This window comes from Peromyscus maniculatus, chromosome 3, assembly GCF_049852395.1.
Source record: "Peromyscus maniculatus bairdii isolate BWxNUB_F1_BW_parent chromosome 3, HU_Pman_BW_mat_3.1, whole genome shotgun sequence".
Lineage (NCBI taxonomy): Eukaryota > Metazoa > Chordata > Mammalia > Rodentia > Cricetidae > Peromyscus > Peromyscus maniculatus.
The window spans coordinates 25,444,648-25,467,951 of record NC_134854.1 but is presented as its reverse complement, the minus strand read 5'-3'; the positions used below and the strand labels follow the sequence as shown (position 1 = coordinate 25,467,951).

Sequence of the window (23,304 nt, the reverse complement as noted above, 5' to 3'; positions counted from 1 at the left end):
TTCACTGAGGTTATAGTCTATATCTATATTCTATATCCCAGAACATACTTATTTTTAAGTATTTTTATTTCTTGCAGCTTTGCCCACGTTGTTTTCCAAAGGCGGTAGCAGTCCACAGCTGTGCCAAAGATAAATTTCCCCACATCTTCACTAGCTGTGGTAGTTTCCTTTATAAATGTTTGCTCCCGGATTGATACATTATGCTCATTACTACTGTGATTTCCAGTTGTCTAGTACCAGGATGATCTTTTCTCAGCACTTACTCATTATTCAGACTTCCTTCTCTATCCACGGGCGCCTCCTATCTGCTCGTTTTCCCGATTTGCTTTTGTGCTTCTCTCGTTTGTAAAAGCACATTTTCTATCCCAGCCAACAGCTCTCTGAACTCTCCATCATGTCTCTCCCCTCAGCCCGCGGTTCTGCCCGCCCACGTCAGCAGCGCTCCGGTTTCAGTCGTGCTGGGGCCACCTTCCCAGCTCTTGCCATGTCCTCTGGGTACAACTATTGTATTTCTGAAAGTTAATTTTTTTTTTTTTTCGAGACAGGGTTTCTCTGTGTAGCTTTGGAGCCGCTCCTGGAACTCGCTACAGAGATCCGCCTGCCTCTGCCTCCTAATGCTGGGATTAAAGGCGTGCGCCACCACCATACCATAGGCTGAAAGCTGATTTTTTTTTAAAACAGATTTATTTTAAAAGGCAAGTTTACATCGCTGCCCTATATCTTATAACTACTAAAGAAAATGATTATGAAAATAAGAGAGGTTCATCTGTATGCTACCTAAACCACCCCACACAGTGGGCAACTGCCTTAGAGCATATCAGCAGTTCCCAGCCAAGTCAAGGGCAGGACTGGGGTTTTCAGACCCTGAGCTTCACTGCGTGCTGTGTACCTACCATCCTGAGAGACATGAGAGTGGAGATTCATTTACATCGGAGGCGTGCTCTCCAGAACGTCCAATTATTTATATGCTACAGACGATGGAAATTAAATCCTCGTACTTTTATCAAAAATCAACAGCATAACGGAAAAAGCAATAGGCTTCAGGGGCAGGGGGGCAGGGTGGGGGGCGGCGGAGAAAGAGACTGTCATTAAGTCCAGTGGACAAAGCCTCCTGTGGCGCCCAGGGCTTGAGACTGGTGCGCACCAGGAGAGCGGTCTCAGCGTTCTCATTCTAGCCTGAACATTCTAAGGTTCTGCTAATTATGCTGGCGTGCAAGGGTCAGAACAGGAGGGCCTAGGGCCCAGGGCTGGGCGGGGTCCCTGAGCAGGATCATCCTGCCTAGTCCAGTGCCTGGAGGGCTAGAGGAGCCATGTGCTGGTGGAGGGTGTGGGGCCAGATCCTTCTGCCCGTGTTCCTCTCGCTAGCTCTCATCCAGATGTTTATCAGCTTCTCCGACCATAAATTCACTAAAACCCACCATCACTGGAACCTGAAGTTAAAAACAAAACACGTTGAAACGGGTGAGTGACCTGTGACACCACACAGGATGCTATGGCAGTGCCCCATTGGCTTCAGGGACATCCGGACTGCCTCAATCGTCCATCTCAAGATTTGCTATTTGGTGGTGATGGTGGGAAGACATTTTTAAAGGTTCTTGGTGAGGAAATCTAGTTAAAATTGGACCTCTTTTGTTTCCACTGCTTCAGTTGTATTGATGAGAACTGGAGGTAGAAACTGGCTACGCAGTTTAGTATAAAAAGACCCCAAAGAAAAGTGACCAGCTTCGGCTTCCTGGCGGCTCCCTCATTGCCGGGGCCAGAGACGCCAGAGATGCCAGGCTTTCAAACCTGCTCTGGTTCTTAAATGATTTTAGGGTTACCTCTTCAGAGGGAGCCATGTTAGAGGAGCGGGGAAGTTGGACTAAGATAAAACTCCTTCTGGTCAAAAGACCGGAATTTCTAGCTTGAGTGGAGGCCTAGCATTCCATCTGAGGAGGTCAACTGCCAGGCCAAAGGGCCAACCCTTGGAAGCCAAGCTGGAGAGACAGGTGGATTACCTGGTCTTTTCCTGAGGGGATGTGTTCTCCCCTTCCAGAATACCTGCCCCTAGGACAGTAGCGCACCCAGCTGCCACCGTGAGTCTGACCACTTACCTGACTTTGTCTTTCTTTTCTCTTTTCTAAGCATGCTTTCTCTAATACGTTGGGCTTCTCCAACATTTTGGGTCCCCTTCTCACCATGAGGCTATTTATCCTCCATGTATCTGACCTCCACGCCAGCTCACACAGCATGGCTTTGCTCATGCTTTTCTCCATTGCCCCCTTTTTAAATATAGCTACTGAGTTTTACAGCTTGCCTTCCCTGGGTTTTGTTTTGCTGTTTCCTTTTCCTTTTAAATATGAATAAAACAGTTCTTGAGCCTAAGCAAATTCTTTGCACATGCTACTGAAGAAGGCAAATGTAGTAATATTAATATTAAATAAGAGAGATTTCAAGTTAAAAATCAAGCAGAGGAGCTGGTGGTATTTTATGTTTACATTCAGTACAATAAACCACGATGACATATTAATGAACTTTTATTTACCTAGAATATATTTTTAAATTGATACAGTAAAGGATATGTTTTTAAAAAAGGATATCAGATAGATTACATGTTTATATGAGGAATCAACAGGTCAAGCACAATGTTGGAAGAGAGAATTTTTTCCAGCAGAAGCAGGGGCAGTTAGTGTATTAAGGAAAGATGCACTTAGAGCCCCAAACAGCTGGTGTGTTTACAGCAGCTAGCACACACTTTGGGGGTCATCAGCATAGTGTGAAATTTTCTAAAATTGCTCTTCCATTGCAGTTCTGCAACTCCACGTGCTTCATGTCTCATTAGCTTCCTAAGTCCCCGTGCAGGGGCCTGTGTTTTAGTGTTGTGATGAACTAGACACCCTAGAGTGCCACCTCTGCCACTCTAGGTGGCCTTGGTCTCTGCGGTGGGAGGTAAGGATGAGGGTTAGTGGGAAGCTCTCCTGGCCTTCAGTTTTGACAAAGTTGTTCTTTTCATATGCTAATTTTGCAGCCTTTGCAAAGGCCTTCTGAATCTCATTGTCTGCCCCATTCCCTTGCCTCAAATCATGCCTCAGAGCTGTCATCTCAAAAATCTTTTCGGGGAGCTGAAAAATGATGACTTGCCTTTTATAACTACTTCTATATACTATACATGATCCCTGCCTATGAAGGCCATAACTGTTAATCCCAAAGATGTGAGGAGAAAGATCACTGACTCAAATCATCACGGCCAAATTAATTAAAGCAAGCAATTAATTAAAGCAAGCTATTCGTGTACATGGGCTGCCTCCCTCTAAGGTGGAGTTCAAGAGGTCAGGATTGGACTCGAGGAAGACAAGGTTTTTATAGCTCAGGGGTAGGGGATTTCCAAATGGAGCATTTGGTGGACACATAGATGGGGTTATAGAAGCAGAATGTAAGAATAACAAGTTAGTCATAACAACTCCCTGAATCAAAGACGTGGTTGCAAGGTGGTCATAACAACTGGTGGACATAATAACCATTTGAAACAAAGGTGTGGTTGCCATTTCCTGGAACAGGCAGCACAGATGATTCATAGTTAAGGTTACAGGTGGGACATAGTCCAGTCTTCGAGAAACAGAGATTTAATCAGACATACGAAAGAACCCTATTTGTCTTTACTATAAGATGGCTTTTAAGCCTAGGATGGAGGCAGGCTGGTTCATCATAGCATCCTCTCAGAATAGCCCTGTATATCTAGTGGTTGGCTGGAATCCCTGCATCCCAAAAAACTTAGCCTGGAACTGCTGTGCTCTAGAAAGCACAAAACATTTTCTGTAAGCATTTGTCAGGTTCCTTGGATTGCTGTTGGTAGGTCTGGAGCTATCAGGTGTTATAGTACAGTTGTCCTCATTTTAGCTTCCAAGTTTAGGAGTAAGATCCCTTATAGTGTTATAAAAACACTAATGGGGAAAATAGAAAAGAGTTCTATGAAGGAATTCAATCTTGGAATATTAAGTGGATGTAGCTAGAAGTTTTCCTGTGTCCCAGCCTGCCGGTGGTCAGGACAAATCTCTCTTACCTGCCAGTTCCACAGCTGCTTGGACCCAAGTAAACACACAGAAGCTTATGTTATTTACAAACTGTACAGCCCTTAGCTCAGGCTTATTACTGACTAGCTCTTACATTTAAATTAATCCATAATTCTTATTTATGTTTAGCCATGTGGCTTGGTACCTTTCCTCAGTTCTGTCTTTACCTTTTCTCAGTTCTGTCTTTACATCTTGCTTCCTGTGTCTGTCTGGCAACTCTTGACTCTTCCCACAATCCCCTTCTCTCCTTGTCTTGCCTATACTTCCTGCCTGGCTACTGGCCAATCAGCATTTTTTTTATTAACAAATCAGAACAGCACATTCACGGCATACAGAACAATATCCACATCAACAACATGAGGTTGTAAATTATACTCTTTTTATTAAAGAAAAAGTTTGTCTTTGAAGTTCACAAGTCTAAGCAAGCAGCCTTGCCTTCAAGATCTCAGGAGAGAGAGCAGGGAAATTATTATAGAATTGTTAGAACTCCTTGAGTTCTTTCAATCTGGAAGGCCTTTGGGGTCAACAAACAACAGAAGGTATTTATAGTTCAAATAAGGCTCCCCTATCAGCATTGTGACAACCGCTGTAGCTCATAAGCATACTAGATACTCACATGTTCCAGAGCAGCGGCCGAAATGAGCTACACATCTTGGAATGTCTCTTAGCTTATCAAGGTTTCATGGTCTTAGTAGCTAGGAATTTAGTGACTAGAATTTTGTTTATCTTTTTTTCTCTTAGCTGTCCTTGAAAAGAATTTCTTCCCTAAGTAACTTTATTTGTAATTTATTTACTATAATAGCAACAAAAAGGAAATTTGTGGTAATTTGAATGTAATTAGTCTCCATAAGCTCATAGGGAGTGGCACTGTTAGGACGTATGGCTTTATTGGAATAGGTGTGGCCTTGTTAGAGGAAGTATGTCACTGTCAGGGAGGGCCTTGAGGTCTCATATATGCTCAAGATGCTGCCCAGTGAGACCATTTCCTATTGCAAAATGTAAGACTGTCAGCTATTTCTCCAGCACCATGTCTGCCTACATGCCACTGTGCCCCATCATGATGATAATAGACTGAACCTCTGATCTGTAAGCCACACCAATGAAATGTTTTCCTTCATAAGAGTTGCTGTGGTCATGGTGTCTCTTCACAGCAATAGAAACCCTAAAAGAAGTTAGTTATATTGATGCCAGATGTCTGTAGACATTGTAATTATATCCCTCATAGAAGAAGATGAGATTTTCTGGGTCAGCAACATTCTGGATGTTGTAGAGAGAAGTGACCAGCGATATTCCACAAAAACTAGGAAAGAGTGATGTTCCAGAAGTCATGAAACATGTGATTGCATGGAAGGAAATAAACACAGGAAACAAATATAAAGCCAGGCTGGGGCTTGGAAGATGGTACAGTGAAGAAAGCTCCTGACCCCCAAGGTTGAAGGCCAGGGTCATATGCCCAGAAACCATGTAAAGCCAGATGTAACACACATCTGTCATCCCCATCTGTGGCAAGAGGGAAGACAGACATGTTAATTCCCGGAAGCTCGTGACCAGTTAACTTGGCATATGCAGTGGTAAACAAGAGACTTGCTTCAAAACAAGGCAGAATGTGAGAACCAACACTGGAGACTGTCCTCTGAGAGCCACACATGTCCTTGGTATATGTGAACCTGCACACACACACACTTAGAAATGCAAACACAAATTGATGGGTGTACCATAAAATGCTGATCCACACTCATCAAAAACGTCCAGGTCATGACAAGGACAAACATTAAGCCCTGTTGCAGATAGAGGACACAAGATGACGGAAGGCAATATGGAATCCCGTAAGACCTTGAAGCACAAATAAGACATTAGGATAAAAAGACAGTGAAATTCTGGGAAAATCTGGAGTTCAGTTCAAAATAATACATTAATTTTGGTTTCTTAGTTTTTGAAGCTTATTTAGCTTTATTTATCGCTATTGTGGGTATAGTGTGTAACTACAGGCCGACCCCTGCACAGTGCACCGTGGAGTCAGAGAACAGCCCTGTGCAGTCAGCTCTCTCCTTCCGCCTTCACGTGGCCTTGAACTCAGGCACTTGGGCTCACAAGGCACGCGCCTTTACTCACTGAGCCCAGCTTGCTGGCCCCAGCTTCTTTGTGTGATCTGTACTACGGACAACAGTGGCCAGGTCATTCCTCCTGAAATAAGCCTGGAGCAGCATCTTGGACATTCTTGAAGCCATAGAATTTTTTCTATTTGCTTTACCTTTCATTGTCTTAGTGTTCCTGCAGGAGTTTTAACATTCTCCAGGGGCAGGAAAAGAACCAATGATCAACAGGATTTAATTTGAAAGCTGAACTGTAAGGTTTTTTCCCCCAGCCAGGTGAGCTCTGTATCTAATTAATCTGAAATTAAATAAACCTATGAATTCTACCACAATATAATAGGTAGAATGACTTACTATTCCTGTATCACAAAATATGAACATCAGATATAAACTCTTTTTTTCAGAAGCCATTAGAGTAAAAACATGAGCCATCAAAAGGAAGTTTTTGAATTTGAACTCACAGTTTTCATTCTAGAACTTTCAAATATTAGTGATACTATTACACTATCACTTTTCTACAAAAGAAAAAAAATCTCCATCTGGGAGGAGTTTTTTAAATTTTGTGGCAAAAGAGGACGAAGAATTGCAGGTTTCTTTTTTAAATAAAGGATTAATGAATTAGCCAGCAATGTCTTTGTAAACCTGTCTGACATCAAAGGAGTTACTAAACTATTTTTTTTTTTTTTTTGGTTTTTCGAGACAGGGTTTCTCTGTGTAGCTTTGTGCCTTTCCTGGAACTCACTTGGTAGCCCAGGCTGGCCTCAAACTCACAGAGATCCGCCTGCCTCTGCCTCCCGAGTGCTGGGATTAAAGGCATGCACCACCACCGCCCGGCAAACTATTTTTAAAGTGTGCTATATTAACTATATGGCAATATTGACAATTTGCTTACTTTGATCATCTTTCGGAAGTTGTTTTTTAAGAGCTGCCTAATCAACATTGGATAATACCATCTCATATTTTTCCAGAAACTAGAGGAAATGAGTTGGGGATTAAATTGTAATGATGGAGTGTCTTAGTCACTGCTCTATTGCTGTAAAGAGACAGCGTAACTAAGCAAACTTATAGAAGAAAGCATTTAGTTAGGGGACTTGCTGGCAGTTTCAGAGGGTGAGTCTATGACCGTCATGGTGGGGAGCATGGCAGCAGGCAGGCAGGCATGGCAGGAGCCATAGCTGAGGCTGTATCAGCAGCTGATCTACAAGCAGGAGGCAGAGGGAGGGACATTGGGCCTGGTTGTTATGATACAGCACATAGGAGGCCTTGGTAGGTTGGGCCAAGGTGCCCTGGTGCATGAGGGAGACATGCCATGCAGATGTGGCTGCAGGCTGCAGTGTGGACCAGTGAAAAGTTACACCATGCAGACATGGCATCCATGTGCAAAGTTTATTGGGGGAAGGGAGGAGGGAAGGGAGGGAAGGGAGAGAGGGAGAGAGAGAAGGTGCACACCTTGTGGGAATAGAGAGAAAGAGTGGGGAGGAGGGGCAAGAGGAGTTTTCTCTTAAAGTGGGCTTTATATAAGATGACATCAGGGCACTGGGCAGGCCAGGTTTTTATCTGTTTATTGGCCAGGATTCCAAGAAGTGGGTCTGAATGCTAACATTCTTCCCTTTTTGATTATAAAAAGGTAAGTTATGGATAGCAAATGGGGGGGATGAGGGAGCCAAATTCTTGAGACTGCTTCCTGCTGAGTTGGGATGAAGTCTGGTAGAGGTCACACACAGTGGGAGGTGTGAAGGAAGAAGCTTTCAGTTAGCTGTCTTTGTGGAGTCCTCTGGTCTGTTCCCCGAGGGAGCTGAGAAGGCAGGTGGCTAGGAGAAAAAAAAATAGATTGTTATCATCGGCCCCATGAGTGGGGCTAGCCATAAGAAGAGTGATAACTGCCAGAAAGAACGGAACAGGGAAGTGTCCTGGTTGTATAGAAGAGGCAAGGGTGAATGAGTGAGACACGAGAGCAGACATGCCCTTTAGTCTGGAGTGGTGGCATCAGCAGTGAGGTTCCAGGAGCTTAGGGGAATGGTACACCAAATCAGGAGCACAAGAACTGTTTCTCTGGAGGTGGAAATGCATCCACTCTGTAAAGGTGTCAGTAAGAGTTAAGAGATATGGAGCCTCTTTATGAGCAGGAATGTGGGTGAAATCAACCTGCCAGTATTCACCTGGTTGGCATCCCCTGAGCTGGTGCAGGGGCTGGCTATCAGGAGGACCCCCTGTGGGTTGACCTTGGTCCAGGCAGGAGGGGCGAAACTACAAAGTATGTTTGAAAATGGGTGGGGTCAAAATGGGCTCTGGAGACTGTTTTCATCAGACCAGATTTTTTTTTATTTAATTTTTCCCTATTTGTTTATCTATCTATCTATCTATCTATCTATCTATCTATCTATCTATCTATTATCAGCTTGATACAGTATAAATCCTAATAGTGAAATGTTTCATCGAGGCTTGCCCAGTAATTGAGTAAAACCAAAACTTATTACAAGCCACAGTCATCCTAAGGTCCCCCCTGCTTTATAGCCTCCCTGGTTCTGTGGGTTGCAGTCTGATTGTTCTTTGCTTTATATCTAGAATCCACTTATGAGTGAGTACTGGTGAGTGGTGCTGGCATAACTGGATGCCAATATGTAAAAGATTACAAATAGATCCATATCTGTCACCATGCACAAAACTCAAGTCCAAGTGGATCAAAGACCTAAACATAAATCCAGCTACACTGACCTTGATAGAAGAGGAAGTAGGAAGCACTCTTGAACGCATTGGCACAGGAGATCACTTCCTAAATATAACACCAGATTTCTTGATACAGTAGCAGAACTTTCCACAGGAACCTGCAGGTGTCTGTAAGAGAGCTGGAACAGACTTACATCTTGGTGTCATAGCAAAAGGCTATGGCTTTGGGTTAAAGGGCATGGACATTTTTAGAAGACAACCAGAGAAAAATTAAAAACTCTGAACCTTTGAGTTTCATCTGAAACCCGTTAATCCTGCACTATGAAGCCTGTGAACGAGGCACATCTGTCTGTATTTTTCACAGGAAACTTATTAATGAGCTATCAAGGTGCTTGTCACTGTGGTGGTGTTGGGGGGCAGCTGTAAGATTGGTAAATCCTGGTCTTCAAACACCATCAGATCTCAGAAGGATGAGTAAGTGAACAGCTGAGACAGCTTTCCAGCTGTATAGGCCATCCCAGGTTTCTCAAAAATGGGAAGGAGGGGTCTCATCTACCCCTGTGACTCGAGGAAGAGGTTAAACCAGTAGGTAGCTCCCGAGTCCAGTAGACGGTCAATGGACTTACCCGATACCTGCAGCATCACCCCAGGTTTGGAGAGGGAATGGGAGTCACCAAGTCTAGGGACCATCAGTCCTCTGCCAGGCTTAGGAATTCAAAGGCCTGGAGAGTCAAATGCCAGTGTTGGTGAGGCTGGACCTCTGTGGCATGGCATAGAGGACGAGCCCACACAGGGCATTCTGATCTCCAGTGTCCAGGCTGTCAGCAGACAGGGCATGGGCCTTGTGGGTGGCTGCGGGTCAGGACAATAACATGACCAGTGGCCCCGGGCTGCATTTGATGCAGGCTCCTGGCAGAGTTGACTTGGGCTGAGCTTGGGAGGGTTGGGGTCTCATGGTCGACTTCCCTTGTCCCCTGGAGTGGTGGTGGTGGCCTCAGGGCAGCTGCCAAGGTGTGGGCTTGGAGTGTAGCCCTTCTGTTGCAGCTGGGCCCATTGGGAAGGCTGAGCTGTCTCTTTTCAGGTGTTAAAAAAGCTATTTTCACCAACTCCTGTATAGGGATTGGGGACCCTCCTAAGCCCCTTTAAAGCTTACTAATATATAAGTAAAAGTGAGAAGGTTCGGCATAAATTGGTCTTTGTTAGCCTGAATAGACCTTAGATAAGGAGAGACATTTTTGTAGTTTTGTCATGGTTATGAATCTCAATATAAAATACCTGACATGCAGGTGTGTAGCTTGAGTTTTCCTGCCTTGCCCACAGTCAGGACAAATCTTTGTCACTCGCCAGTCCCACAGCCGCTCAGACCCAATCAAGTAAACACAGAGACTTATATTGCTTACAGACTGTATGGCTGTGGCAGGCTTCTTGCTAACTGTTTTTTTGTTTTTTGTTTTTTTTTTTTTTTTTGGTTTTTCGATACAGGGTTTCTCTGTGTAGCTTTGCGCCTTTCCTGGAACTCACTTGGTAGCCCAAGCTGGCCTTGAACTCACAGAGATCCACCTGCCTCTGCCTCCCAAGTGCTGGGATTAAAGGCGTGCGCCACCACCGCCCAGCGCTAATTGTTCTTATAGCTTAAATTAATGCATTTCCATAAATCTATACCTTGCCACGTGGCTCATGGCTTAGTGGCATCTTCACATGGTGCTTGTCATGGCAGCAGCTGGCAGTGTCTCTTCCGCCTTCCTGTTCTTTTTTTTCTCCTCTCTGTTAGTCCTGCCTATACTTCCTGCCTAGCCACTGGCCAATCAGTGTTTTATTTATTGACCAATCAGAGCAATTTGACATACAGACCATCCCACAGCACAGGTGGTCTCAGGCTACCCCTGTAAAAGAGGCAAGATCATTAAGGGCGTGCTGTCTTGCCCATAGGGAAATGTACACTGGCTGGCTGAGCCTGAGAGCCCTGGAGGGAGGGAGAGAATAGGTCTCCTGGCCCTGCCCACAGGAGCACCGGGGAGCCAGCCTTCCAGGCTTGAGTCCTGGCCCCATAAAACAATGCACGGTGTGTGGAAGAACTTTCCTGGGGCGGTGGGGACAAGGCTGACCTCCCCCCCCAACCCCCACCTCCTGCAGAGATGGCCTGAGCCATCCCATCTTTGAGACAAGGACAGGAAGTGACTTTCCGCTGCCCTTAATAAAGATGGCACCTGACCACGTGGTCATTTTTTTTTTCAATCCTAGCAAAGATGGCTGTCAGACATGTGGCTGATTAAAAATGTTGGCATTCCAAAATGGAATCATATTATATCTGCTACCCCTTGGGCTTGGGAGCCAGCGGGGCCTGGGAACCCCCACTGCACCCCCACGCACCTGAGGGTCCCCATCCCCATTGGACCGGCTCCAGGCCCACCTATCATCCTGGAGTGGGGCTCAGGGCTGCATACCACCTGCCATCAGGAGAACCCTGGCTGGCGTGCCCCCTCTCCCCACCCCCACGGGCTCCCACGCCAAGCCGGGCATTACTGGGGCCCCAGGCCTCAGCCTCAGCCCACCCCTTCCCTAGTAGGCAGTTGCAGGAAAATGTGATAAGGCCAAGGTTGCAGGTGGAACAGGCAGACAAGGTCCTGGCAACAGAGTTGAGAGGGAGAGAGAGAGAGAGAGAGAGAGAGAGAGAGAGAGAAGGCTGGAGATGAAATTACAGATGAGGAGAGGGATAAGGCAGACAGTTTTAAAGGGTGCACATGCTGTGGAAAGGGACCTGGGTGACAGGTGATGATGTCACTGCTTTGGCAGAGACTGGAGGAGCATGAGGATGTGGGCTAGAGCTGGAATAAGAGAGAGAGGTGCTTTCTCCACAAGTGAGGTAGAAGGGCCAACAGACTGACCTCCAGTGCCCCAGAGGGTCAGCGAGATCCAATGACAGCACAGGATAGCCAGTGGATGATCATCCAAAGGCTGTGGGTGGCAGCGGGGGGTGGGTGGGTACTGAGTAGGCATGAGTTGTCCCATAGGAACAAGGGACTGAGGGCAGAGCCTAGGGGAGACTGGAGAAACCAAGATGGATCCTCACTTGTGGGAAATGGCCAGAAGGGGAAAGCGCCAGGAGGTCCTCTGACAGTCACATAGCACCAATGTTTTGATATGGCATGCATGCAGGAGCCCTTGACGGCTTGGGCCAAGGTGTCCTGGTGGGTGAGGGAGACATGCCATGAAGATACAGTGGTGGGCTGTGGCATGGAGCAGTGGAAAGTTACACCATGCAGATGTGGCGTCCACTTAGAAATTTTATTAGGGGAGAGAGGGAGGGAGGGAGGGAGGGAGGGAGGGAGGGAGGGAGGGAGGGAGGGAGGGAGGGAGGGAGGGAGGGAGGGAGAGCACACCTCATGGAAATAGAAAGTCAGGGGAGGAGTTTTTATCTTAAAGTGGGCTTTACATAAGATGATGTCAGGATGCTGGGCGGACCAGGGTATTATTTGTTTATTGGCCAGGATTCCAAGAAGTGGGTCTAAAAGCTAACACTGATGTGGGCTTCTAAACCTCAAAGCCACACCTACTCCAGCAAAGCCACCCCTCCTAATCCTTCCTAAACAGTTCCACCAACTAGGGACCAAGCATTCAAATACATGGGCCGACAGGGCTGTTATTATTCACACCAGCACATGAGAAACTAGGTGTGTGTAAATAAAAAAACAAAATGTTTGAATATGAATGAATATAGCTTGAAACAGGAATACATTGAGCAATAAATTGGCTTTGGTTTTAATTTTTATGCTTTTTATTTTCTTGTAGAATGTGCTCAAAAGCAAACTTGTCCATTGTGTACCCAAGACAAGAGAGTAAGTTAATTTTCTTATGAATAAATTGTCCTGGGAATGTTATAAAATCACACATTTACAGTTGTCATCTGAAAGATGTGCTAAGTTTTGTTTCCTACACTTTTATAGCAGAAATGAATAATGACAGCTATGAAGATATGTCCCTTTACTGTAAACCATTCTTTATGGGTCTAGAATAAATAATGGAAATACTTTAGTACAAACATGTACTTCCATCTGGAAAATTATACAACAAAAAGAAAACAAGCTTTTGCTTGAAAAAGGAAATCACACCAAAATGTTGGAAGAATTTTGTAAGCAAAGGAAAGAGATAGCTTTTGAAATATGGCAATATTTTCATTTCTAATCTCTAAAGACTAGAAAGAATGACACATGATCCTTAACCTCAGTATAACTAAGATCCCCTTCTCTGATGATTAAATGTCTTTTATTATAGCTTTTTACTTCCAACTTTGATGAAAGCAACAAACAAACAAAAAACCCCAACAGTGATGGAACAAACAGTTATCGGTTTGTACACAGCTGTGCAGCAACACTTGAACAACCACTCAGGTCTGACCTTTCTTAGAGAACTGACCACATCACAGACAAGGGACACGATCTGGTGACGGTCTCTGTCAAAGTGATCTGGACAAGTGTTACCTGCTTCCGCTCTTCTTCCAGGTCACTCTTGTATTTTAATGAAGAGAATTCTCCACTCAGTTCCCACCATTTTACCCACTTTCTTCAAACAGCACTGGCTCAGACACACACTGTCTAGGCGTCCTCTCTTCCTCAACTCTGATAACAGGGATCACACCATACCCTGAGTCCTGAAACACCCATGGTGCCCATTGTTTCCTCTTCCTGGCACTCTACCTATGCATATGCCTCAATGAGGTAAGACTACCTGCCTTCCCACTCAGTCCTTTAATCCCCTCAGTTTCCTTCAGGTGATTGCCACCCACAACAGGCTCCCTTCCTTCTTGTGAATTCGAATGCTATTCATCTGAATTCATTCCCCCACCTTTTTGTTGTTAATTGTTTTGCAATGCAGAATTTCAAACATATAAAAGTAGAGGAACCATACCTGGGCACTATGGCATGAGCTCCTTGTCCTTCCTATTTAGGAAGCTGAGGTAAGGAGATCCCTTGAGTCCAGGAGTTGAAGGCCAGCCTAGGAAACTGAAAAAGAATTCAATTTTTAAAAAATAACATAGAAGCTAGTATAATAAAACTGTATACTACTAAGGATCATCTTGGGTAACTTTGTCTCATGAATGTCTCCTTTCCAAGTAGATTATTTTGAAGTCAATAATCATATGGATATATTGTATTTGTAAATAGTGACCCTCTATATATGTCTTCAATAAAGACTTTAAAGTACTGCATCTATAGTCACACCTAAAAATTAACAACTAATTATCCAGTTAATTTTTTGTTTCATGTTTATTTTTGTTTAAATCAGATTCACATAGTGTAATTGGTTGATACATACCTTAAGCCTCTTTGGGTCTATACATTCTTTTTCCATTCTCTTTCTTTTATTGCAATGTGTTTGTTACAGAATAGATTATTGTCCTGATGAGCTTCTTATAGGCTGGATTTTGTCAGTCACATCCACATTACTAAAATGGCTTTATCATGTTGTTTCCCTTCTCCTGTTGTTATAAGGTTAGTTACTAGACATAAAGAGCCGATCAGTTTCTGTAGGGACTTTTGGCAACAATATCTCATGCTGAAGACTCATTAGAAGGCTGATAAGACTGTGGTCTAGCCTTTGGTGATGTTAGCAGTAAATGATGTTTTCTTATATCCATTGTATCCTTAGGGGCTGCAAAAACTACATTAACATACTTGCCATCCTGTTTGATGCCGCTTACATTGCCCAGCTCTGATTGGTCCTCTGATCTTCATATGCTTCAGTGCTATGTGTTCTTAGCCGGCTACTGCACAAGCCCATTGCATTAATGCCCATTGTACAGCTCATTGGCACAGCTACTGAGGCCATCTGATCCCAAGTGCTACTTATTGTTTGCTCTTTTGGATTGCAGCATTTCCTAAGAATGGCCATAGTAATAATTCAGAACATTGTAACCATCCTTAAAATGTCAATAGTAATAATTCAGAACATTGTAACCATCCTTAAAATGCCAATATTATCCATACCCCTTCAATCTCAAAAGGTGACTTGATCTTTTGATTTTATAGATAAAAACAGAGACTTTGGGTATTAACTTCACACACTAAATTATAGAATGGCTGTCATTTTTATTCAGAATTACATATCCTTATAGTTTTTCCTTAAAAGATTAATACCTCCTGCAGTTCTGCCATACTTCTTTTGGACTTATGCCTATGCATCTTTAAATTTTCTTTCATAAGATATATATTTTTTATTGTCATATTTCCTCTGTTCTCAGTTCCCTAAGGACAGAGTCAGTGTTTTGTTCACCTCTGTGTCAATACACCTCACACATTTCCCAGCACACATTTCCAGTTATTGAATGGAAAGCATTCAATAACTATTGAATTAACTCTTGAGCTATTAGAAGAGGCTTAAATTACATTCAATACACTCTCTAATGTAACAAGGTACAGAATTTTATCTTAAAACATTTCTGCACATAAACCATTATGACATGTCTGAAGATATGTGTATTTGAGGATAATGTGAAAACGATTCCCACTATCTCATAGGAATTAGTAAAAGGATGCATGGTCAATGTAGAATTAGAGTGTTGTGTTCTGAATAAAGATTCTGTGTCCTCCTAATAACTGGAAGGACTGAATTTCACTGACAGATTTTATTGTTTTCCACACTGGTACAAAGACCTGGTTTTTAGGTGGCAATTACTAAAGCAACCAAGAATATTTGTGTTTTCCTTGGAGTCACACAGGATAACCATATGTTTGGCATGTCTTGGAATGTCCTACTTTATGTTCATTGTTTCCCTTATCTCAAGAAAATTGTCACACCAGCCCCTAATTTTCCCCAAACATTATAGCTTGAGTTCACATCGTGTATGTTCTTTTTTTTTTTTTAAATATATATATATTTTATTTTACAATACCATTCAGTTCTACATATCAGCCATGGGTTCCCCTATTCTCCCCCCTCCCACCCCCTCCCCTTACCCCCAGCCCACCCTCCATTCCCACCTCCTCCAGGACAAGTCCTCCCCCGAGGACTGTGATCAACTTGGTAGACTCAGTCCAGGGAGGTCCAGTCCCTTCCTCCCAGACTGAGCCAAGTGTCCCTGCATAAGCTCCAGGTTTCAAACAGCCAACTCATGCAATGAGCACAGGACTTGGTCCCACTGCCTAGTTGCCTCCCAAACTGATCAAGCCAATCAACTGTCTCACCTATTCAGAGGGCTTGATCCAGCTGGGGGCCCCTCAGCCTTTGGTTCATAGTTCATGTGTTTCCATTCATTTGGCTATTTTTTTTAATAATTGAGTAAAACTGAAATTTATTATATGCCACAGTCATCCTAGGGACCTCCATGCTATATATATAGCCTCTATGGTTCTATGGGTTGTGGTCTGATTGTTCTTTATTTTATATCTAGAATCCACCAATGAGTGAGTACATACCATAACTGTCTTTCTGGGTTTGGGTTACCTCACTCAGGATGATTTTTTCTAGTTCCATCAATTTGCCTGCAAATTTCATGCTTTCATTGTTTTTCTCTGCTGAGTAGTACTCCATTGTGTATATGTACCACATTTTTTTCATCCATTCTTCCGTTGATGGGCATCTAGGTTGTTTCCAGGTTCTGGCTATTACAAATAGTGCTGCTATGAACATAGCTGAGCATGTATCTTTATGGTATGAATCAGCATTCCTTGGGTATATGCCCAAGAGTGGGATGGCTGGGTCTTGAGGTAGTTCGATTCCTAATTTTCTGAGAAACCGCCATACTGATTTCCACAGTGGTTGTACAAGTTTACATTCCCACCAACAGTGGAGGAGTGTTCCCTTTGCTCCACATCCTCTCCAACATTGATTGTCATTGGTGTTTTTGATCGTAGCCATTCTAACAGGTGTAAGGTGGTATCTCAGAGTCATTTTGATTTGCATTTCTCTGATGATTAAGGATGTTGAGCATTTCTTTAAATGTCTTTCGGCCATTTGTAGTTCTTGTTTTGTGAATTCTCTGTTTAGCTCTTTAGCCCATTTTTTAATTGGACTGTTCATTACTTTGATGTCTAGTTTCTTGAGTTCTTTTTTTTTTTTTTTTTTTTTTGGTTTTTTTATTATTATTATTATTATTATTATTATTTTACAACACCATTCAGTTCAACATAATAGCCACAGAATCCCCTGTTCTCCCCCTCTCGCCCACCCCTCCCCCCAACCCACCCCCCATTCCCACCTCCTCCAGATCAAGGTCTCCCCCGAGGACCGGGGTTGACCTGGTAGACTCAGTCCAGGCAGGTCCATTCCCCCCTCCCAGACCGAGCCAAGTGTCCCTGCATAAGTCCCAGGATTCAAACAGCCAACTCATGCAACGAGCCCAGGACCTGGCACCAATGCACAGCTGCCTCCCAAACAGATCAAGCCAAATGACTGTCTCACCTGTTCAGGTGGCCTGATCCAGTTGGGGGCCCCTCAGCCTTTGGTTCATAGATCCTGTGCTTCCATTCATTTGGTTATTTGTCCCGGTGCTTTATCCAACCTTGGCTTCAACAATTCTCGCTCATATAAATCCTCTTCTTACTCACTAATTAGACTCCCAGTGCTCCACCAGGGGCCCAGCCGTGGATGTCTGCCTTCAGATTCCTCAGTCCTTGGATGGGGTTTATGGCACCACTATTTGGGTGTCTGGCCATCCCATCACCAGAGTAGGTCAGTTCCTGCCGTCTCGCGACCATTGCCAGCAGTCTTTTGAGGGGGTATCTTTGTGGATCTCCGTGGGCCTCCCTAGCTCTCTGCTTCCTCCCCTTCTCACCTTCTCATGTGGTCTTCATTTACCATGGTCTCCTATTCCTTGTTCTCCCTCTCTTTTCTTGATCCAGCTAGGATCTCCCACTCTTTCCCTCGACTGTCGCCCTTCATTGTTCCCACTCATGACCAGGCTATTCATGTAGATCTTGTCCATTTCTCCGTGTCTTTTTTTGGGGTCCCGTTTTCCAGGTAGCCTCACTGGTGATGTGAGTAGCAGTCTAGTCATCCTTGTTCCACATCTAGCATCTTCCTATGAGTGAGTACATACCATATTTGTCTTTCTGAGTCTGGGTTACCTCACTCAGGATGATTTTTTCTAGATCCATCCATTTGCCTGCAAACCGTGTGATGTCGTTGTTTTTCTCTGCTGAGTAGTATTCCATTGTGTATATGTGCCACAATTTATTTATCCATTCTTCAGTTGAAGGGCATCTAGGTTGTTTCCAGGTTTTGGCTATTACAAACAATGCTGATATGAACATAGCTGAGCAAGTGCTCTTGTGGTATGATTGAGCATTTCTTGGGTATATGCCCAGGAGTGGTATAGCTGGATCTTGGGGGAGATTGATTCCCAATTTTCTAAGAAAGCGCCATATTGATTTCCAAAGTGGTTGTACAAGCTTGCATTCCCACCAGCAGTGGAGGAGAGTTCCCCTAGTTCCACATCCTCTCCAGCATAAAGTGTCTTCAGTGTTTTTGATCTTAGCCACTCTGACAGGCGTAAGGTGGTATCTCAGAGTTGTCTTGATTTGCATTTCCCTGATGATTAGGGAAGTTGAGCAATTCCTTAAATGTCTTTCAGCCATTTGGGATTCCTCTGTTGAGAATTCTCTGTTTAGTTCTAAAGCCCATTTCTCAATTGGACTGTTGGTCCTTTTGATGTCTAATTTCTTGAGTTCCTTATATATTCTGGATATCAGTCCTCTGTCAGATGTGGGGTTGGTGAAGATCTTTTCCCATTCTGTAGGCTGTCGCTTTGCCTTGTTGACCGTATCCTTTGCTCTACAAAAGCTTCTCAGTTTCAAGAGGTCCCATTGATTGATTGTTTGTCTCAGTGTCTGCGCTACTGGTGTTATATTTAGGAAGTGATCTCCTATGCCAAGGCGTTCAAGACTATTTCCTACTTTTTCTTCTAGCAGGTTCAGAGTAGCTGGATTTATGTTGAGGTCTTTGATCCACTTGGACTTAAGTTTTGTGCACGGTGACAGATATGGATCTATTTGCAGCCTTCTACACGCTGATATCCAGTTATGCCAGCACCATTTGTTGAAGATGCTTTCTTTTTTCCATTGTACACTTTTGGCTTCTTTGTCAAAAATTATATGTCCATAGGTGTGTGGGTTAATGTCAGGGTCTTCAATTCGATTCCATTGGTCCACATGTCGGTTTTTATGCCAATACCAGGCTGTTTTTATTACTGTAGCTCTATAGTAGAGCTTGAAGTCGGGGATTGTGATGCCTCCAGAAGTTGTTTTATTGTACAGGTTTCTTTTAGCTATCCTGGGTTTTTTGTTTTTCCATATGAAGTTGAGTATTGTTCTTTCCAGATCTGTGAAGAATTGTGTTGGTATTTTGATGGGGATTGCATTGAATCTGTAAATTGCTTTTGGTAAGATTGCCATTTTTACTATGTTAACCCTGCCTATCCATGAGCATGGAAGATCTTTCCATTTTCTGAGATCTTCTTCAATTTCTTTTTTCAGGGACTTAAAGTTCTTGTCATATAGGTCCTTCACTTGCTTGGTTAGTGTTACCCCAAGGTATTTTATGTCATTTTTGGCTATTGTAAAGGGTGATGTATCTCTAATTGCCTTCTCAGCTTCTTTGTCCATTGTATATAGGAGGGCTACTGATTTTTTTGAGTTGATTTTGTATCCTGCTATGTTGCTGAAGGTGTTTATAAGCTTTATCAATTCCTGGGTGGAATCTTTGGGGTCACTCAAGTATACTATCATGTCGTCTGCAAATAGGGAAAGCTTGACTTCTTCCTTTCCAATTTGAATCCCCTTAATCTCCTTATGTTGTCTTATTGCTCTGGCTAGAACTTCAAGTACTATATTGAATAAGTATGGGGAGAGTGGACAGCCTTGTCTCGTTCCTGATTTTAGTGGAATTGCTTTGAGTTTCTCTCCATTTAATTTGATGTTGGCTGTTGGTTTGCTATATATTGCCTTTATTATGTTTAGGTATGTTCCCTGTATTCCTGATCGCTCCAAGACTTTTATCATGAAGGGGTGTTGGATTTTGTCAAATGCCTTTTCTGCATCTAGTGAGATGATCATGTGGTTTTTTTCTTTGAGTTTGTTTATATGGTGTATTACATTAATGGACTTTCGTATGTTGAACCACCCTTGCATCCCTGGGATGAAGCCTACTTGATCATGGTGGATAATTGTTCTGATGTGTTCTTGGAGTCTGTTTGCCAGAATTTTATTGAGTATTTTTGCATCAATGTTCATGAGGGAGATCGGTCTGTAGTTCTCTTTCTTTGTTGCATCCTTGTTTGGTTTAGGAATCAGGGTAATTGTAGCCTCATAGAAGGAGTTTGGTAATGTTCTTTCTGTTTCTATTATGTGGAACAATTTAGAGAGTATTGGTATTAACTCTTCTTTGAAGATCTGGTAGAATTCTGCGCTGAAACCATCTGGTCCTGGGCTATTTTTGGTTGGGAGACCTTTAATGACTGTTTCTATTTCCTTAGGGGTTATTGGACTATTTAAATAGTTTATCTGGTCTTGATTAAACTTAGGTATGTGGTATCTATCCAGAAAAATGTCCATTTCTTTTAGGTTTTCCAGTTTTGTGGAGTAGAGGTTTTTGAAATATGATCTTATAATTCTCTGGATTTCCTCAATGTCTGTTGTTATGTCCCCCTTTTCATTTCTGATTTTGTTGATTTGGATTCTCTCTCTCTGTCTTTTGGTTAGTTTGGATAAGGGCTTGTCTATCTTGTTGATTTTCTCAAAGAACCAACTCTTTGTTTCATTAATTTTTTGTATTATTCTCTTAGTTTCTAATTTATTAATTTCACCTCTCACTTTGATAATTTCCTGGCGTCTATTCTTCCTGGGAGACTTTGCTTCTTCTTGTTCTAGAGCTTTCAGATGTGCTGTTAATTCACTAGTGTGCGATTTCTCCAACTTCTTTATGTGGGCATTTAGTGCTATGAATTTCCCTCTTAACACTGCTTTCATAGTGTCCCATAAGTTTGGGTATGTGGTGTCTTCATTTTCATTGATCTCTAGGAAGTCTTTAATTTCTTTCTTTATTTCTTCCTTAACCCATTGGTGATTCAGTTGAGCATTATTCAGTTTCCATGAGGTTGTAGGTTTTCTGTAGTTTTTGTTGTTGTTGAAATCTAGCTTTAAACCATGGTGATCTGATAGAACACAGGAGGTTATTCTGATTGTTTTGTATCTGTTGAGATTTGCTTTGTGGCCAAGTATGTGGTCGATTTTAGAGAAAGTTCCATGGGGTGCTGAGAAGAAAGTATATTCTTTCTTGTTAGGATGGAATGTTCTGTAGATATCTATTAGGTCCAATTGGGTCATGACATCGGTTAAGTCCTTTATTTCTCTGTTAAGTTTCGATTTGGGAGATCTGTCCAGTGGTGAAAGTGGGGTGTTGAGATCTCCCACTATTAATGTGTGGGGTTTTATATGTGGTTTAAGCTTTAGTAATGTTTCTTTTACATATGTGGGTGCCCTTATGTTTGGGGCATATATGTTCAGAATTGAAACTTCATCTTGGTCGATCTTTCCTGTGACGAGGATGTAATGTCCTTCTTGATCTCTTTTGATTGATTTTAGTTTGAAGTCTATTTTGTTGGATATCAGGATGGCTACCCCTGCTTGTTTCTTAAGACCATTTGATTGAAAAGTCTTTTCCCAGCCTTTTATTCTTAGGTAGTGTCTATCTTTGAATTTGAGATGTGTTTCTTGTATGCAGCAGAAGGATGGGTCCTGCTTTCGTATCCATTCTGTAAGTCTATGTCTTTTTATAGGTGAATTAAGTCCGTTGATATTAAGGGATATTAATGACCAGTGATTCTTCATCTCTGTTATTTTTGGTGGTAGTGTGTGTGTACTTCTCTTCTTTGGGGTTTACTGTTGTGGCTTTATCTATTGCCTGTGTTTTCAAGTGTGTATCTGACTTCCCTCGGTTGGAATTTTCCTTCTAGTGCTTTCTGTAGGGCTGGGTTTGTGGATAGGTATTGTTTAAATCTGGCTTTGTCTTCGAATGTCTTGTTCCTTCCGTCTATGATGATTGAAAGTTTTGCTGGGTATATTAGTCTGGGCTGACATCCATGGTCTCTTAGTGTCTGCATTACATCTGTCCAGGTCCTTCTGGCTTTCAAAGTCTCCATTGAGAAATCGGGTGTTATTCTGATCGGTTTACCTTTATAGGTCACTTGGCCTTTTTCCTTGGCTGCTCTTAATATTCTTTCTTTATTCTGTACATTTAGTTGTTTAATTATTATGTGTCGAGGGGACTTTTTTTGGGGGTCTAGTCTGTTTGGTGTTCTATCGGCTTCTTGTATCTTCATAGGCATTTCCTTCTTTAAGTTGGGAAAGTTTTCTTCTATAATTTTGTTGAATATATTTTCTGTGCCTTTGAGTTGGTATTCTTCACCTTCTTCTATCCCTATAATTCGTAAGTTTGGTCTTTTTATGGTGTCCCAGATTTCTTGGACATTTTGGTTCATGACTTTGTTGGCTTTAGTGTTTCCTTCGACTGATGGAACTATTTCTTCTACTGTATCTTCAATGCCAGAAATCCTCTCTTCCATCTCTTGCATTCTGTTGGTTATACTTGCATCCGAAGTTCCTGATCTTTTACTCAGGTTTTCTATTTCCAGCATTCCCTCTGTTTGTGTCTTTTTCATTTTTTCAATTTCCCTTTTCAGATCTTGGACTGTTTCCTTTGTTTGTTTCATTGCTTTTTCATGATTTTCTTTCAGTGTTTTATTGTTTTCTTCCAGGATTTTAATGTTTTCTTCCAGGACTTTATTGTTTTCTTGGAGGGCTTTATTGTTTTCTTCTAATTTGTTTGCCCTTTCCTCTAGTTGTTTACAGCGTTCTTCCAATTTTCTTGTCTTTTCCTCTACACAAGCCTCTACCTTCTTCATGAAGTTACTCATAAGGCTACTTTCTTCTGCTTCTTCCAATTTTTGGTGTTCAGGTCTAGATGTTGGAGGCGAGCTAGGTTCTGGTGATGCTGTATTGCTCTTCATTTTGCTGTATGTACTTCTGCTTTGACGTCTGCCCATCTCCTTGTGATTCCTTCTTGGTCTTATCAGTGGACTTGTTTCACAAAGAGCTGACAGACTCAGGAAGACTCTCTCTCTTGTCCAAAAGGGAGTTCTCTTGTCCAACTCTTTGGTCCAGAAGGGAAGTCAGGGGCAAGCTCTGGTCCAGAATGGCAGTCGGGGACAGGCTGGGAGCTGGGGGCCGGTCTCTAAGTCTCAGGAAGTGGGTGGGGTCTTGGGCAGATGGGCGTGGGGGCAGGGCGCGGAGACTGCAGGGGCTGCCAGGGGCTTGGAAATGGGGATCCCTCCCGGTGGGGCTAGAAGGGGAGCTGCCCGGTGGCCAGAACCTGGTGCCAAGTTGGGCAGGCCTCTCAGGAGTGTCTGGTGGCCAGGGATGGGGTCCTGGCTGGACCCAGGCACTCACCTCTGGTCCAGAAGGGAAGTCGTCAGGGGCAGGCTGGGAGCTGGGGGCCGGTCTCTA

General features: G+C 43.1%; 1 protein-coding gene across 2 annotated transcripts in view; it reads left to right on the top strand.

Moving 5' to 3' along the window:
• The first annotated feature begins 1,207 nt into the window (after positions 1–1,207).
• Positions 1,208–23,304, top strand: part of Pttg1ip2 (PTTG1IP family member 2) — a 50,734-nt gene continuing 28,637 nt past the window's right edge. For both annotated transcript variants that reach the window (XM_076566275.1, XM_042272737.2), the window contains exons 1-2: positions 1,208–1,461; positions 12,599–12,645. In XM_076566275.1, coding sequence (XP_076422390.1) covers positions 1,311–1,461; positions 12,599–12,645 — 198 coding nt within the window. In that variant the 5' untranslated portion in view covers positions 1,208–1,310. The remainder of the gene's footprint in view (positions 1,462–12,598; positions 12,646–23,304) is intronic.